The 16,748-nt window shown below is 40.7% G+C and overlaps 1 protein-coding gene and 1 long non-coding RNA gene across 2 annotated transcripts; one reads left to right on the top strand and one right to left on the bottom strand.

Annotated features, from left to right (window-relative positions):
• Positions 1 to 197: 197 nt before the first annotated feature.
• LOC120559830 lies at positions 198 to 8,372 on the bottom strand. The gene is made up of 3 exons (XR_005639369.1): positions 8,309 to 8,372; positions 7,818 to 7,904; positions 198 to 455 (listed from the first exon to the last, which is right to left on the bottom strand). It is a non-coding gene; the product is annotated as an uncharacterized LOC120559830 (long non-coding RNA).
• Positions 8,276 to 15,063, top strand: actr5 (actin related protein 5). The gene is made up of 9 exons (XM_039801863.1): positions 8,276 to 8,699; positions 9,768 to 10,006; positions 10,200 to 10,369; positions 10,668 to 10,885; positions 11,181 to 11,345; positions 12,378 to 12,482; positions 12,720 to 12,859; positions 13,094 to 13,226; positions 14,121 to 15,063. Exons 1-9 carry the CDS (start codon positions 8,316 to 8,318, stop codon positions 14,451 to 14,453), a joined length of 1,887 nt encoding a protein of 628 aa, XP_039657797.1. The 5' UTR covers positions 8,276 to 8,315; the 3' UTR covers positions 14,454 to 15,063.
• The last annotated feature ends 1,685 nt before the right edge of the window (positions 15,064 to 16,748 follow it).

Raw genomic sequence — 16,748 nt, 5'->3', positions numbered from 1 at the left:
TCGAGAGTCGCATTTTCTGTGCGATAAAAGGCCTATTATTCCACGGGTAGACTAATCTTTTTAAGGAATGATGTCATTGTCTTTCTAAAATATACATATAACCTTTTCCCAACATACAATATTTGAATGCATCTTCCAATATTGTTTTATTATTGTTCCCACACATTTTCATTTAAAAAAAATCAGACGTCAAAAACAATTCAAGTACTTCTATACAAAATAGGCCCCACCTTCAGATGAAAACATTAAAATAATTGCACTATTTATTCAGATCTGTGTGCTTGATTTCTCACGAACGCATACGTGTACAGATTTCAAGTTTCTAGCTCATTTAACAGCTTGATTCCAGATGAGCATGTTCAGCAGGCTGTGAAGGGATGCAACTCGTTGCTGATATGATGAACGCATGTTGCAGCTGGCCTGCTGCAGAGCACAAACAGCACCACGGACAGCTCCTGAGACACAAAAGACAAAGCAGGTCAGACTACTCCTTGGCCTTTTTTTTCTTTCCCAGAATTAAAGAGAAAAAAAATAAGAGTCCGCCCATTTAACACACCATACACTTTATCTAATAGCTATATTAATTATTGTCTTGTAGTGGGCTACATTTACTAAATATCTGCACAGTGAAAACAATCTCGGGAGGGAGTTAGGCTATTTCTTCTCCATCTCAGCTCTGATCCTCGTCTTTGCCTCCATAATCTGCAGTGACACGGCTGAGCAAAAGTGTCATCACATTTTTGCTGAATGTAGTCCGCTGTGGCAGAAAGGCTGAAAAATCAAGGCATTTATCTCACCGCGATTTTCGATCTTAAAAAAATGAAAGAAAATTGAACGTTTCTGTTAAATACGGATAAAGCAAACAGAGTTGATTTTTTTTTTTCAAGGCTGATTGAAATTGTTACACAAAGACAAGTATGGTAAATCAAAGACAATAGTTTACGAGCAGCATTGCAAGACAAAAAAAATGCAACATGGATGAGAGGTCTAAATTTGGAAACCAGCCAGAGGACAGAGAAAGTTCCTCATATTTTCATGCTTGGCTTGGGCAGCTTTGCCAGCTGCCATTTGTGCTTAGGCCAACATAGTGTTTGTTTGTGAGCATGTTTCATCAATGTCTGGGTGTGTGTGTATATGTGTGTGTGTGTGTGTGTGTGATTGCGTGCGTGTGTGTGTGTGTGTGTGTGTGTGTGTGTGTGTGTGTGTGTGTGTGTGTGTGTAGGACAGAAATAGGAAGAGTCCTTAAGGCATCTCTCCCTCCCCCATCACATGCACAATCCCTGGGCTAACGCTGGGACAGAGGATTGGCTGCAAATGTCACAAACACACACACACACACACACACACACACACACACACACACACACACACACACCCGCACGCACGCACGCACGCACGCACGCCCCCTTTCCACCCCCACACACACATAGGCTATTCTGCCTCACCTACATCTGAAAAAAAAAATTGGCCTATACTGCTTCTACATCTATATGGAGAAATGTGAAAGAAAGACATGTAGAAAGAAATACTGCTGCACAAATGTAAAATAGGTTTGCAAATCTGAAATATAATAAACTCAATATTGAATTCTCTTCAATACGATAGATGCATTTCTACTTCCTCATGACAAAATGGATTTTTTGTTTGTCTTTTTTCTTTGAAAGGGCTTTAAGATTGGTTGCTGGGGCGACCGTTTTAGCTTCTACGGCTACAAAGAGAAGGATTAATTCAGGCTCAATGTGTATGTATGTGTGAGAGAGCATGAGACACTCAGAGATGCCGGTGTATGCTTGCAAGCATGCCCGGTTCAGTGTGTGTGTGTGTGTATGTGTGTGTGTGTGTGTGTATGTGTGTGTGTGTGTGTGTGTGTGTGTGTGTGTGTGTGTGTGTGTGTCTGTGGAGGCCTGAGATATGGAGGGGCTTATAGCCTCGTTTAACAGCCGTGCAGTGCTGACTGGAAGCAATAATCTCTGATAGTTGCCATGGTCACAATAATTGGATAGGGTGTGTGCAAGTGTGTGTATGTTGAGATTTTGGCAAAAATAGATTTTTTTTTGTCAGCATAGGTTACTTGTTAGGCTGTTTTTGTCTGAAAGCCTTGACTGCCTGTATGGAAGTAGAATGAAAACATTTAAGCCAATACTAAACCTTTTGTCTGACTATAGTGAGTAACAAAAGAAAAGGCAAAATACAAACTACAGAACAATCAGGTTGCACATTTCCAAGGCGCACAGTCGTGAGAAATCCATTTTTTAAAATAGACTTTTTATATGCACATCTGCATCCGGATCTGCATCAGATAATGATGATTGGCTGTGACTGTGACTATGATGTTTGGTGAGTACCTATTACTGAATGAATATAACATTTCAAGCAAATCAGACTCCACTGATTCATGGTTGCACCACCTACTGTATAGGTTAAATAGAATAACATGTGGCAGGGTTAGCTCAGTTGGTAGAGCAGGCGCACATATATGGAGGTGTATACCTCAACACAGAAGGTTCAGGGTTTGAGTGCATGTCATCCCCCTCTCTCTCCCCTTTCATATCTAGCTGTTATTTATTTCCATTAAAGGCTGAAATGCCCCAAAAAATCTTTAAAAAAAAAGTAGAAGCAGGATCGCTAGTGCACATGTAAGCTGAATTTAGTTTTAAAATGTTTTCCTACATTTTTCACAGCAGACACTTTGATTTGTCACAGCAGAAAAAGAACAGGTGTAAATGATAAAATGATTAATGGCTGAATTCTGTTTAGTTGCTTCAGTTTCAGGGTGCTGCTGTTGTGCATGCTGGCTCACTGTCATGACTCACTTGAATAGAACTGAGCCATCATTTCTGTTATTAGTAACACCTATGCTTTTCCCAATCAAAATGTCTGCTGTGAAAAAGTCCTGCTAGGCCATGCTTAAAGGGATATGCCACCGTTTGTTGAAATAGGGCTTATCACGGTCTCCCCTAGCTGTAGATAGATGGGCCAACGCATTTTTGTGCATGCCGCTAGTTATCTTAGCGTAGTGAATGGAATCCTATGTTGCCGGTTAGCATGTTGTGAGTAAAAGTCAGCCAACAAAAGACAAAAAAACAACCTAAATACTTTTACTGAGACAAAAAATGCGTTGGCCCACCTATCTACAGCCAGGGTAGACCGTGATAAGCCCTATTTCAACAAACGGTGGCGTATTCCTTTAAAGGAAACCAAGGTGATAGGCTATTATAAATAAACAAAACAAAAGAATGTAAATCTGTTTAAATTAAATTGGTGTGGCAGACACTAGAGACCAAAGAAAGAATGAAAAAATTAGATTTTTCTTCTATTTACAGGATTTATAAATAACCATATGGTGGCAATATTACCTTTATAATTGTTGATCTTGAAGAAGGCCTGAGGGTTGAAAAATCATCTAAATAAAAGAGAAATGTGTGACTCTTTTTTCCTACTTTCAATATTCCACCTTTATCCACACCAAAAACAAATCAGCCCTTCTTCGGTTTCCACCAACTCTAAATAAGATCGGTTTTACAGGTGTATTTTTAATATATCCTGCTAACTAACAGACACAGGGGATAACAGGGATGTATCACCTTGGATTATGTAACAAAGACAAAAATATAGTGGAAAAAAACTATGTTTTTGAGTGGGAATCTCTTGTTCACTTATTCACTAATCCCCATATAATAGACACTTAATAGTTTACTTGATAGTGAGCAGTCAAAAGATTTTGGACAGATACTAATTATCATCATTTGACATCATCACTGACAGGTGTAGGCTACAGTTGCAACAGTAAATTGCATTGTGGGATTGTAAACAGAAAGTAATGTAGCCTATATGCCAGGATACCAAATTTCTTTTTTCTAGGTTGGCAAAGTCATGACCCGCCCTACTCTGCCTCTGATTGGCTAGTTACTCGTTGCCTTTGTTGCCTAGGTTGGTTAGGTTTAGGCAAGAGGATTCAGATTGGTAAGAGTAAGAATATCAGGAGAAGCCAATCAGAGGCAGGATTAGGGTTAGGGATATGGTATGATATGGTGTCCACTGGCAAGCGTCAGTTCCATGCTTCCCATTCATTGTCTGTGAGCAGCCGGGCAATACATTCTGGTTGCATTGTGGGGTGTCGAGTAGCCCACTCCTTATTTGCATAAAATTGAGGTCCAGTCTACTTTATGCAATGAATGGACGTCCAGCTCGACTTGCCGCCTCTCGAAAACTCCCTAAAATCTATAAAAATGTAAAATGAAGACAGATTCCGTAACTGCATAGCTTTTTTCTCGCATTAAATGTTTTCAGAAACACATTTTGCTGAACTACTTTTGAAGACAAAAGAACATTTCCAAACGAGCCACCATGTTGGTCTGTTTTGAAATTCGGGAGCAGACAGCCCACGAGTGAAGCATTTGTCCAATCAAGTGCAGCCATCGTAGTTGTAGGAGGGTGTAGTTTTCTTTCCTTGTCAGTGGTCATTAAAGAGAAATTAATAACTGCTAGTGGAAAACCCACCAAGCGTCCAATGCTGTCAAAAAACGCCTATGTGGACACGTACCATAAGCGATAGGGTATTGCCTTTGCCATCCTAGGAAAAAGAATGTCGCTGAAAGGACTTATTTCAATCAAATAAAATGGCGGACAGTAAAAATAGCGCACTTGGCCTATATAGTAAAAAGGGATGGATTTCGGACATAGCCAAGTTGTTAAAGGCCCCTGCACACATAGTTCAAACATAGTTCACTTATGCTGCCTTACTAGTCCTCTTTCCAGGGCTGTGCAGACTGGATGGCTTAGATGCTTATAGAAAAAGCATTCTACTTGGACAGGTTAGATTTATACTTTAATGTTTTTATTTTCAAATTGTGTACTTCACCTTTAAATGAGAAAAGAATTTGTAGTTAATTAGTTATGGTGGCTATATAGGACAATTTCAAGGGCGAGTTTTGGGTCAGTTCCATAGCTCCTGCCAACTTCAACCTGACTAGAGGTCTATTTAACCAGGGTAATTAAAACATCTTAAACACATTACTAAAATGTTGCTTTCTAGAACACTGGATGAATTTATACTGTATAGACATATTCATCTTATCCACTAAACAAGACAGAAATTGACACACACACACACACACACACACACACACACACACACACACACACACACACACACACACACACACACACACACACACATACACACACAAATGAATTAGAATATTTTTTTTTTAAAAATACCCTTCACACATGTACAGTACATAAATGCACGAATAGTGACAGGTGCACAATCACATTAATCACTCTATGGCCCAAAAAGATCTGCTGGGCTTGCCCGGCCAGAGATTGAAGAGATCGGTAGTGACAGACTCTGTGTGTGCGGGTGTGTTGTATGTGTGTGAGAGAGAAAAAGAGAGAGTGTATGTATGTGTACAGTGTACGTGTCTCAAAAAGGAAGAATGTCTGTCTGTGTGGGGTGGTTAGTGTGTGTGCAGGCCTGACAGGGTGTGGAGGAGAGTCATGGAGGTTGCAGGGGGTTTTGTCTGCAGTGTGGCTCTGATATATCAGAAGTGCTCAGAGTCACGATTGTTACATAAACTGGCCTCTCTTCCTCATTCCTTCTCTCTCCCTCTCCCTCTCTCTCTCTCTCACACACACACACACACAGTATAAAGTATGAATGTAAATTAGAATTGAGAATGTACACTGATGTTTACGAAAGAAAAGTCTATGCTGTCAAGAAATGCAAATTATTCCAGAATGCTGTGATTCATAAGCACACGCATAATCGTCCCTGACATGTTTTCCCCTTAGAGCATTCTGCAAAATAACAATGTATTGCCACTGAGAAGTCAGTCTTTTCCTGCCTCCACAAAACATAATTTGATGAGGGGGTGAAAAACCTCAATACGTTCTAGAAGTGAGCTTGTGGTTGAGGAGTTGTTGGTTCTAATCCCTGGACTATATAAAAAAGATAATGTAGTAGTTAAAACAAGCATATACATATCGGCAAAAATATTAAGTTAAATTCAATATTTAACATTTTAATCTCCAGTTATTTCTCTATTAAATCACATCATTTTCAGAGGGAACCACCCAAAAATAAAATAGATAAATGAAAAAAGACAATGAATATTTAAAAAGTAATATTAATATACATTATAAAATCATTGTATTATTCATGAACACTAAACATGATTGACCCTATCTAACATGATATTCCCCCCTCCTTCCCCTCCCCGTTAGTGGGAAATAACTGTCTGTTCATTCCTCTACAAAATGGAGGCTGCTTGGCATCATGCGAGGCAGTCCCAGAGTGCTTGTAGCCTATTAGTTCCCCTGAGCCTCATCACCACTGCCTGGATGATGACAAGCACAACAAGCAGAGAGCTGCGAGCATCGTGCACGGACAGCGACACAATGTCACGTCTTGCCTCCTGGAAGGGATGTCAGTTTGTGTGTGTGTGTGTGTGTGTCTGTGTGTGTGTGTGTGTATGTGTATTGGAGAGGAGGGAAACTAGATGGGGGTGTATTTGTAAGAGTTTGTGACGGTATGTGCATGTTTGTGTAGGTGGGGATGTGGGGATAGTAAAGATGTGTGTGTCTTACCAGTGGGTATGTACCCATGTGTGTGTGTGTGTGTGTGTGTGTGTGTGTGTGTGTGTGTGTGTGTGTGTGTGTGTGTATGCGTTTGAGAGGGTGAGCTGACCCAGATCTGCTTATTAGCATCAGAAGGAGAGTCACTTAGAGCTTTGTGCCTGAGCAGTGAACTGTGCCTGTGCTTCAGTGACACATCATCAAGCTTCATACAGTAACACACACACACACACACACACACACACACACACACACACACACACACACACACACACACACACACACACACACACACACACACACACACACACACACACACACACACACACACACACACACACACACACACACACACACACACACACACACCCCTTTTCCTTCATCCTTTGCTCCCAAATACTGTATCTGTGCTATTCAGGAAATAAACACACTTCCTCCACTGTTTAATTGCATATTCTTCTTGATAAGTGAGGCTCAAGGTAAAACAACAATGGCAATATTATAGAGAACATAAATTAATAAATAAATAAATTACAGGCTGCACCATTACATCAAATGGAAATACTGTGTCTTGCCTGGGCAACTTTGGGATTTTGATCAGAATTTAAAAGTTCTCAGGATGGAACTCTGCTTTTGTAAAGATGCTGGATTCGCAGCATTGTAGAGGTTTACAGTCAAAAACAATCAGCCTCCTTTTAACGTTGTTGTTGTTGTTGTTATTCAAACAAAGCAAGAACAAATGCAGTTTGTTATTGATTCACAGAAATAGGTGCACATGGATTAAAACTGCTGAAAAAAAAAATATACAAACAAAAAATAATCTGCACAAGCTGGTGCTTCCATTTTAATACAAAATAGGTTAACTTTTTAATACATAGTGATATCAGATTTAGGTCTGCCTTTAATTTTCTGTTAAATAATGGATTGCTGCTGAATGAAATTTGATAGTTCTGTGTTGCTAATTTAGATACAGAGAAGTCATACGTCTACCTCCTTATGAGAAAGAAATGCACACATGTGAGCAGTATTTCTCCTGGGACATTTGTTTACAGTATGTTTACTTTGTGTACAGTTACTTTAAATCCATTTGAGCACTGGGATTCACATTAGATCTTGCAATTTAGGATAATGAAAATTAAATCAGAAAATGAATGAAAATCAGAGTGTGAGATCTCCAACGTGAACAATAGTATTGACTGAATGGTCTGAATTGAAGCAGACTGGGATGTACAGTAGCTTACATGTGCAGGTGTCCCACATCTGAGGCTTCACTCGGTCAGCTGAGAGTAACAGGATGGCAGACAGAAAGAAATCAGGGATCACGGGGCCTGAGGGAAAATGTCTGTTTACGACACGTGGTTTAAATGTAGCTTGAAAATGGACTCAAGCATTTCTAGCATAGTTATTCAGTTCGCCCCAAATTTGAGGTGATGAGTGACGATAGGAAAATGGGAGTGAGACTTCAAACATCTCTTTTAGTTTGCATACAGATTGAAAATGTCTCTGTAGATTTGGCAAATCTTTTATAGCTGCATCATTCCATCAAATGGAATGGAATTTTGGGTCTTCACTAAAATTTAAATCAAGTTCTTTGTGTGGACATATATAGGCCCGTAGATATACACACAGAGTGTAGTACGACCTCTGGTGGTAAAAAGGAGCTAGATATATATTGGGAACTATAAGTCGGCGACACCGAGCTTCCACTCGGCTGTATTTTGCAGTGACTCACTTTCAAAATGGCTTCCAAACAGGAATCGGTCTATCAAATATTCTCATTTCAGGACTGCAAATCCTCTCCCGACCCGATTTTTGAACTCCCAGCCCAGTGTCTGACCCCTGAACCGGTCCCTATAGTGATAGATAACGGCTCCTTTCAGACCCGGGCCGGCTGGGCGGCTCCAGCGGCGGAGTTTGAGTCTCCGCTGCTGCTCTTCAGGTCGGTGGCGGCGCGCAGCAGAGGGGCCGCCCGCAGCGAGACGCAGATCGGTAACGATATCCCAAACCTGGAACCTCTGCGGTGGCTGCTGAAGAGCCAGTTCGACCGAAACGTGGCGGTCAACTTTGAGATCCAGGAGCTCATGTTCGACTATGTGTTTACTCACCTGGGCATCAGCTCAGAGGTTAGTGGTGGTGGGCGGTAACTGATGTTTCCGCTGGTGCCAACGTTTATATCAGCCAGCCAATGTGTTTCCAGTAGCCTAGGTCTTCTCCTCTTCTCTAAGATCGCACTAAAACGTGATCTTGGGTTAACTTTAAATTCAGCCACTTGATTGTTTAATTTCTTTTCATATTACTACCTTTTAAAAAAATTATCGGGACAGGTTTATTTTATTACACTTCAGTTATATTCCTGGGTCTCATTTGGCTCTGCATAACCCAGTCTAGACCGAAAAGTTAACACATATTAATAGGGTTAGTGTTGCATAGATCAAATCAGATTTTATTTCAAATTATCAATAACATTAAAAAAGCAATCTAAGTCAGAGCTGAACAAGTACAGCAATACTAAGATATATACTAAGACTATACCTACAAGTAGACAGTAAAGCTGCTAGTAAGCGACTTTGAGTTCGTGAAAAGCGCTATATAAATTCAATTTATTATTATTATTATTATTAGTAGTAGTAGTAGTAGTAGTAGTAATGATTTCCATCAACGATAAATCTGCTGTGCTGATTGTCTATAAAATATTATATAATGCCTATTACAACTTCCCAGAGCATGGGATGACATCTTCAACAGTCCAACACTCAAAGACAAGGAGTTTGCTATCACACTGGACAAAGAATATATAAGAATATATTTAAAACTTTTGCTGATCAGTGTACCCATTCATCAACTTTTGAATGAATCAGCTAGTTGTGTCAGCTCAACTGTACAGAAATGTATAAAAGGCACAAAAACACATGGTATACACTATATACACAAAACATAAAGTAGGCTACAGATAAATAACAATAATATCGTAGACTATAGATAGGAGGAAAGAGCAGATCATGAAGAGAAAAATCTGTAAAATAAATAAAGAAACCCCAAGTGTTTTGTAGCAAAAATAGGTGTGTTTTAATTACATTAACAGTAATGCAGGCTGGTAATATTTATCCAATTCCGTTTTATATGCAATGCCAGAATAACTCATCATGACAACCAGATGATCGATCAGCATTACTTTCTCCATGAATTTGTAGGGCAGTGTGGCACACCCTATTGTGCTGACAGAGGCGCCCTGCAACCCGCTGCACTGTCGGCAGATGATGTCAGAGTTGCTGTTTGAGTGCTACCGTGTACCGCACGTCTCCTATGGCGTGGACAGCTTGTACAGTTTCTACCACAATAACACTCGAAGGAAACTCCAGCCACCGCACACCGGCATTGTTCTGTCCTCAGGATTCCACTGTTCACACATTTTGCCTGTTATCAACGGCAGGTGAGGATTCACAGATAAAGATAACACTTCTGTGTTGTATTTGCCATATCAATGTTTATTTGATATCATCTTGGATATGCTTTTCCTGTCTGTATGTCTTTCCTGATTTTTTTAGACTCTCTTTAGTGAAATCATACACCCATTTTGCACAGTTTGTTGTGTAGAGTCAAATTTTGATATGGTTTTATTCCAGGTTTGATGCGGTAAACTGTAAGCGTGTGAACGTGGCTGGGAGTCAGGCAGCGTCCTATCTGCAGCGCCTCCTCCAGCTGAAATACCCAGGTCACCTCGCCGCCATCACACTCAGCCGCGTGGAGGAACTGCTGCATGAACACAGTTACACTGCTGTGGATTACCATGAAGGTACATTATGTCAGTGCAAACATATATATATATATATATATATATATATATATATACACACACTTAGAGCTTCTCTGGGCAAGTTCACAACTCTGTTTAAGTTTTTGAATCATTTAAGAAACCCAGAATTTATGTTAAGTAACATTAATAAACTCCACACAGACATGAATTTTCTCCTCGTGGCCAGTGGGGACGCAGGTGGAACTAGACTAAAGAAGCTAGAAGACAACATGGAGATGCGCAAATCTTCCTTTCTTTTTTCTTACTTTCCATTCCCTCTTTGTTGTGTTCTTCACAGAGCTGGAAAAGTGGCGCAGCCCAGAGTTTTATGAGCGGGAGGTTCACCGTATGCAGCTTCCCTTCTCGGGTAAAGTGCCGGGCGGTTGTGTGAGCGTGGAGGAGAGGCAGGAGAGACGAGCTCAGCAGCTTCGACGGCTTCAGGAGATCAATGCTCGCCGCCGGGAGGAGAAGCTGCTGCAGGACCAGGAGAGGCTGGACAGACTTATGGCAGTGCAGGCAAGGGGCCTATTTTTTTTTTAATCATTTACAGTTTATTCATTAGGTTTTTCAGATATGTATGTCTTGAAATTTAATATACAGAAGGAAAGATCTGGTAATAAAAAAAGACAAACCATTGAAAGGTTTAATTGTTCTTCTAAGGAATTTTGTGTATTCACTACAACAATGACTACAGAACATGCAAAATAAAACCCTTTCACTACATTTTTGATCCAGTGTTTGATCTTTGGTTTGATTCTAAAACACAGTTGGTTCGTACTGCACAGTGATCATAGAGTTTGTGTGTATGCAGGAGCTGCTGGAGGACGGCCTGTTGGATCAATTTCATAAGAGCCTGGTGGAGCTCAACATGGACTCGGCCGAGGAGCTGCAGTCGTACATCAACAAGCTGCAGCTGGCTGTGGAGCAGGGCAGACAGAAACTGCTGCACAGCGACGGAGCAGAGGGAAAGCCTGAGGTGGGTATTACTCCACCAAGTCAGAGAAACAGAATCAGGGAGGCTTGATTTGTTGTTGTCTTGTAAGTGCTTTGTCCACATTTGAGGCTCTGTGTGTGGCAAAACATTTAATAGTTAAAGCGTTTTTTATGGTTGGCTATCACTTAGTCTCGCTTTGCCAGACCTTCCTCCACACGCTGCGGAGGATGGTCTGGCTAGTCTACATAGCATTCTGGGACGGGAGAAAAACATGCTCTGGTTTATTGGCATTTCTTTAATCCAATCACAATCGTCATGGACGGCGCTAAACTCCGCACAGAGCCGCTGCAAAATAGCCTCGGGAAGGAGCTTGTTTTGGTGGACGTTCAAAAGTCGCTTTAGTCGTGCGAGAGAAAACTCAGATTGGACAGATAGTCTAGCTAGCTGTCTGGATTTACCCTGCAGAGATATGAGGAACAGTTAACAACAGTCCTCATAAATCCACCGGAGTTTAAAATTCCGACACAAAGAAAGCGAAAGGAAACAGACGAGAAGACATGCATCCGGCGGAATTTCCTGCGGCACTGGAGCAATCCCGGAAGTGGAACGTTGTGGATATAGACTAGCTATCACTTAATGTAAAAAAACTGATTTCTGTGTTTTTTTTTTGAGTAGTTTAACCAAAGATTTTAAAAAAAAATTATATAATCAAAAAAACTTAAACTCTTATTTGATTAATAAATGCTAGAATATACATAAATACCTTGTGTGTGTATAGCAGTGTTATATTAGCAGTGTTTTTCCATGTATGTACTTGGCTATAAGATGCAAACCGTAATAAGGAAGCAAAGTGGACAAACTATACTGTATTCTCCACAAAAGTAATGACATCAGCTGATCAACTTAGGAGCCACTGAGCTGAGTTCACATTCACAATGCACCAATAATGAATTAGGTCTGCATGTCATCGCTGTGGATGTGCTGCGGGGCTCCATGGGATCCGTCCTTGTTTGCCGCAGTTGGTGTGCTGCAGCTGAAGTGAAGATCTGAGGCTGTTCTGTTGCTCTCTGCCAGGTGTCTGAGCTGGAGCAGCCGATGGACGAGGGAGACGGAGTGGCACTGATGGATCCTGACTTCCCTGAGGACACGCTGCCAGAAAAACCTGCTAATGTGGTTCAGGTAGTGGCACAGAGACAGTTGAGCTTCCCAGACAGATATTTAGACCCTCATTAACGCTGTGCAGGGAATTATCTGCCAGTTTACTGTGTGGCAGAAAGTGTTAGCAAAACTTTATATCCTGTATTATTTTATTTATGTTTGTGTGGCAGAACAGTAAGGAAGCTAGTAAACTTTACTTATAAGCTGAGAAATTTGGTATCACATATTAACGTAAATGTGCTTTGATCCTGTCTCTAGCCCGTGTTCAACATGGCGGAGTACCACCAGCTGTTTGTAGGGACGGAGCGACTGCGGTGTCCAGAGATCCTGTTCCAGCCCTCGCCAACCGGGGAGGACCAGATGGGACTGATGGAGACTCTGCAGTACGTCCTGGCCAGGTAATGATACATATATATGCATATACACTATACAGTATGTTGCATATAAACACATAGCCACACGCTAATGAAATCATGCAAACACACACATGGATTGCGAAAGTTCTCTCCTTGACCATTTGATTTTATAACACAAATATTGTATCTTAATCACAATTCTTCTCATATTATCTTAAGTTGTGTTTATATTAGAAAATGACATGTCAAACTGATGAATCAGTATCCCACATACAGGTACACACCAGAGCAGCAGGAGGCGCTGGTGAGCAATGTGTTTCTGACAGGAGGGAACATGCAGTACCCTGGGATGAAGGAGAGAGTGGAGAGAGAACTGCTGGCTATGAGGCCCTTCCAGTCACACTTTAAGGTACAAGTTCCTTTTTTAAAACCCTTTTTATCCTCACACACTCATAAACTCCTGAACAATGCTGTTCAGAATCACATCCCACTTCACATGTCAGATATTGACCAATAAAGACAGATCTTGTCTTTAATAAAGACAGATCTTGTCTTTATTGGTCTATATATACATATATTATATTTATATTTGGGGTGGCAGTAGCTCAGTCTGTAGGGACTTGGGTTGGGAACCGGAGGGTTGCTGGTTCAAGTCCCAGTATGGACCAAAGTACAGAGTGTGGATTGGTAGCTGGAGAGATGCCACTTCACCTCCTGGGCACTGCCAGGTGCTCTTGAGCAAGGCGCCGTACCCCAACCGCTCAGGGCGCTGGTCCATCACTGGCAGCCCACTCACTCTGACATCTCTCCATTTGTGCATGAATAGGTCCTGAGCATGTCTGTGTGTATTTCAGGCCTGTGTGTAGTGATTTCTAACAGAGTGTAAATTGTAATTTCCCCACTGGGGATCAATAAACAGTATAAATTATAAAATATTAATTATATTAGGGCTGTCAAAATTAACGAGTTAAGGCAAATTCCTTTTAATGCCACTGATTTGCGTGAACGGGAGTGAATGGCTAGCAGAAAAAAAGCTCCTTGAGCAGAAATGGATAAATAAAAGGGTCTTTTGAATGGCAATTTGAGTTTCAAAGCCCTTCCAGATGGTTCTGATTACTGTGCTTGTTTGCACAGAACACAAATTATCCATTTATGTACCTAAATTACAGTTATATCCTGGTCTCTGCAGGGTGTTAGAGAAAAAACAAAAAATCTAGGGTAACCAGTTACCCAAGCTGTACTGCCCAAATACTCCAGATGCAATCTTGAAAATACATTTGAACTCTGACTGACTCGTTCTCAGGTGACAATTGCGTCTCGGCCGGCCCTGGATGCCTGGTACGGGGCGAGAGACTGGGCCTTGGAACATCCACTTAGTGGAGAGGGAGGAGCGGCAGAGGGGTGGATCAGCAGACAGGAGTACGAGGAGAAAGGAGGCGAGTACCTGAGCGAGCACTGTGCCTCTAATGTCTTCATTCCCATGAAAATCGCCAAACCAGTTCCGGCTCGCCCCACCGAGCCCTCTGTTACCACACTGACATCGACCGGAGCTTCTGCTGCCGTCACCACGGTTACGTCTGCCCTGGCTCCCTCCTCTTCTACTGCTGCTACTGATGTTTCTATGGTTACCTCCTAAACTGGGATCTCAGTTATGAGCCTTTGATGTTCAGTGAATTATAGCAGATGTGATGCATATCAAAGGTAAAGAAGACCTTGCTCTTTGATTCTGAGGGACTGAAAACAAAACTTTATATTTATCGTTGAGGATTCAGATAGGTGGTCCTGCCCAAAACATGATTTTAACTGCAAATAACATATCTCAATGTGGTCTGCTATTAGACATTTCTCTGTGGAAATCTAAAGAAATACACCACCAAACAACATTACAAGCTCAGAAATATAAGGTACATTAGCAGTAGCTGTTATTCTTTTTTTTTAAATTTTTTTTTTACCAAAAACCAACTAAGGCACCATTCAGAAATGTTGAATGGAAAGTTACTTCCTGTCTGTTCTCAATCTTCATCTATTTGTTTTTGGTCTCCTGTGAGTTTGTAACTTTTCTGACTGTTTTGGAAATACAGTTTTATTTTCATAATGCTTTGGGGAAACCACAAGAGACCGTTCATATTGAATGGTCATCAAAGGAATGATCTTAAAAGCTCTAGTGGGGATATTTTGTATTACTATATAAATGTAATTTGTTGTTTGTATGTTTTAAAAAATATATATATTTTCACTGATGGAAACAGAAGTTTTTTGATTGAATTGCATGTTGAGAAAGAAGTCTGGCAGCTGTCTGAGGCCATTGGTTTCAGATAAACAGTCACTCTCCCTTCTTCAGTCCCCAAGGATTTGTAGTTAATTAGTTATTACGGTGGCTATGATGGACAATTGCTGTTCAAGGGCAGGGTTTGGGTCAATTCCACACACACACACACACACACACACACACACACACACACACACACACACACACACACACACACACACACACACACACACACACACACACACACACACACACACACACACACACACACACACACACATATATTTTCTAACCTACTACTAGTTGTATTTATCTGTCCAAATATTTACCACCACAACATATTAATCTATTAGTTCTTTAGTCTGTAAATAAAAAAAACATTTACAGGATATAAAACAGACAAGAAACAAATCCTCACATTTGAGAAGCTGTGACTACAGAAAGTTTTACTTTATAAATGACTGGAAAGATAAGTCCATTAACAAAATTGTTAATTTAAGGATTTAATTGATAATTTATTTTCAGTTCAGATATATGTCTCATGTCCAAACCTATTGTTTTTGGATGAACTGACGTGATTATGTTTGCAAAATACATTTTACACCACTAGATGGCACAGAGAAACACAAAATCTAATCAACCTGTTTTCAGCCTCTACAGTGCAACTGAGCATATCCACAATACCAGATCTATTATTCAACATAATTAGACTGATGCCTACGATTACTCAATTACAGTTATGTCGTGCAGATTTTCTTCAAGCCGAGAGTTTCAAACTTACTCTGAGAAGCTGTTTTATGCGAGTACAGCAGCAAAGTCTGCTGTCAGCCAGCTTTAAAAAGAGATGCATTCTCACTGTTTGTTCATTAATGCTATAACTGATATTGTGGTTTTCTCTGAGTGCCAGTTGAACAAAATGCCTACTAATCTAAAAACCCACACTTTAATCAGCCTATTGTTCACAAAATCATGGCAGGAGGGACTTTTGATTGTAGGTACTGTGCTGATCTAAAGGCTTTGACTCTCAATGAGGAACTACCAGGTGTCTTGCAGGTGTTTGTGCTGTACTGTTTTGTTCCTTGTTGGTCCACATTATTAACCCAGCAGACGTCTAATAGCATAGTGTGGTGTTAAACTGTGCCACAGCTTGAGGTTCAAAGAGTCCACCAGCTTGTTCTGTTTCTGCTCAAGCGGCAGTAACGAACACACACACACACACACACACACACACACACACACACACACACACACACACACAACACACACACACACACACACACACACACATACAGCAGCAACGCAGAGCGAGGCTAATCAGAGCCAACACAGGCCTGTGACTGTCAGGTGATTGGCTCAATTGTAACGAGGGATTAAAAAGGGAAAAAAATAAATAAATTGTATGTAATGTAAAAGCAAGTAAACAGGATTTATTTCTATGGTCACACTACATTCCAGCTAGGCTTTCCTAATGATATTTAAAAAAAAAAACTGCAGGTGCAACTCAAAGAAGAGAATGGATAATGTGTTTCCCACCTTTTCATGTCCATACTTTGTGTTCAGCTAATAGGGATGCCATTGTGTGGATTTTGGTTTGTTTTACACCATAAACAAGTAGGGGAATAATCTCATAAAGCTTTATGATCTGAGGTTTTGAGAAAAACA

This window comes from Perca fluviatilis, chromosome 5 (assembly GCF_010015445.1).
Source record: "Perca fluviatilis chromosome 5, GENO_Pfluv_1.0, whole genome shotgun sequence".
In the NCBI taxonomy this organism is placed as follows: Eukaryota; Metazoa; Chordata; class Actinopteri; order Perciformes; family Percidae; genus Perca; species Perca fluviatilis.
Note: the sequence above shows the minus strand (reverse complement) of the source record. Positions and strands in the feature narration are given on the sequence as shown.

What these genes read in the sequence shown, in the direction of transcription:
- actr5 (XM_039801863.1), top strand. Translation starts at nt 8,316, where the DNA reads ATGGCTTCCAAACAGGAATCGGTCTATCAAATATTCTCATTTCAGGAC. An exon ending in ACCTGGGCATCAGCTCAGAG is followed by an intron (nt 8,700 to 9,767) that starts GTTAGTGGTGGT and finishes ATGAATTTGTAG; the next exon opens with GGCAGTGTGGCACACCCTAT. An exon ending in TTGCCTGTTATCAACGGCAG is followed by an intron (nt 10,007 to 10,199) that starts GTGAGGATTCAC and finishes GTTTTATTCCAG; the next exon opens with GTTTGATGCGGTAAACTGTA.